The sequence below is a fragment of the Lipotes vexillifer genome, unplaced genomic scaffold (genome assembly GCF_000442215.2).
Source record: "Lipotes vexillifer unplaced genomic scaffold, Lipotes_vexillifer_v1.1 scaffold966, whole genome shotgun sequence".
NCBI lineage: Eukaryota > Metazoa > Chordata > Mammalia > Artiodactyla > Lipotidae > Lipotes > Lipotes vexillifer.
The window spans coordinates 103,063-103,815 of NW_006795769.1; the positions used below are offsets into that span (position 1 = coordinate 103,063).

Genomic DNA, 753 nt, shown 5'->3' on the forward strand with positions numbered 1-753 from the left:
GCCCAGGAGCTGCGGGCAGCGGGGGCCACATGGCGCCGGCGGCGGCGAGCAGCGCGTCCTTCTTGGCCCCCGGCAGCGCCTCATGGTCCTCGGCGGCCACGATCTTCGTCTCGCAGACCATGTCGGGAGGCCCACAATGCATGCACCCGGCCGGGCGGCGCAGCGCAGGGACGCGGGCCGGGCTGCGAGCGGGCTCAGCCCGGGCCCAGGGCAAGGGCGCGGCGCCCTCGGACCCGCGGCGGAGGCGGCGGCGGCGGCGGCGGCAGCGGCGGCGGTCCTAGCGTCCACTGCATTGGCTGCCGAGGGTCACCATGTGATCTCGAGGGTGGGAGCAGACGCCGCCTCCGCGCCCGCCCGATGGCACACTTGGGCGCTGCGCGGCGGCCGGGCGGGGGCGGCGCGGGCGGCCCGGGGCGCGACGGAGCGGCCGAGCCCCGCGAGGTGGCCGGGGACGAACGAGCGAGCGTGCGGCCGGGGTCCCGGCCCGGAACGGGGGTTCCGCGGGCTCCGGGTTGGGCGCCTCCCGCCTGGCCCCTGCGTCCCCGCGCCGCCGCCGCTCAGCGCGGGCCTGTGAGCGCCCGGACCTGCGGCCGCGCCACCGGAGCCCGCAGCCCTCGTCCTCCTCCTCCTCCTCCTCCGCCGCCGCCGGGCGCTGTCACGGAAGCATCTCCATCTCCCGACCCTTTGTCTGAACGCGGCGCCTGGCCGGGGTCCTGGGGAGGGGGCGCCCCGGCTTCCCCGGCCGGCGCCCCT

The 753-nt window shown here is 79.7% G+C and overlaps 1 protein-coding gene across 1 annotated transcript in view; it reads right to left on the reverse strand.

The window, feature by feature from the left end:
- Window positions 1–142, reverse strand: part of NAT8L (N-acetyltransferase 8 like) — a 4,574-nt gene extending 4,432 nt beyond the window's left edge. Inside the window, exon 1 of the mRNA XM_007467898.1 lies at window positions 3–142. Coding sequence (XP_007467960.1) covers window positions 3–142 — 140 coding nt within the window. The remainder of the gene's footprint in view (window positions 1–2) is intronic.
- Between the last annotated feature and the right edge of the window lie 611 nt (window positions 143–753).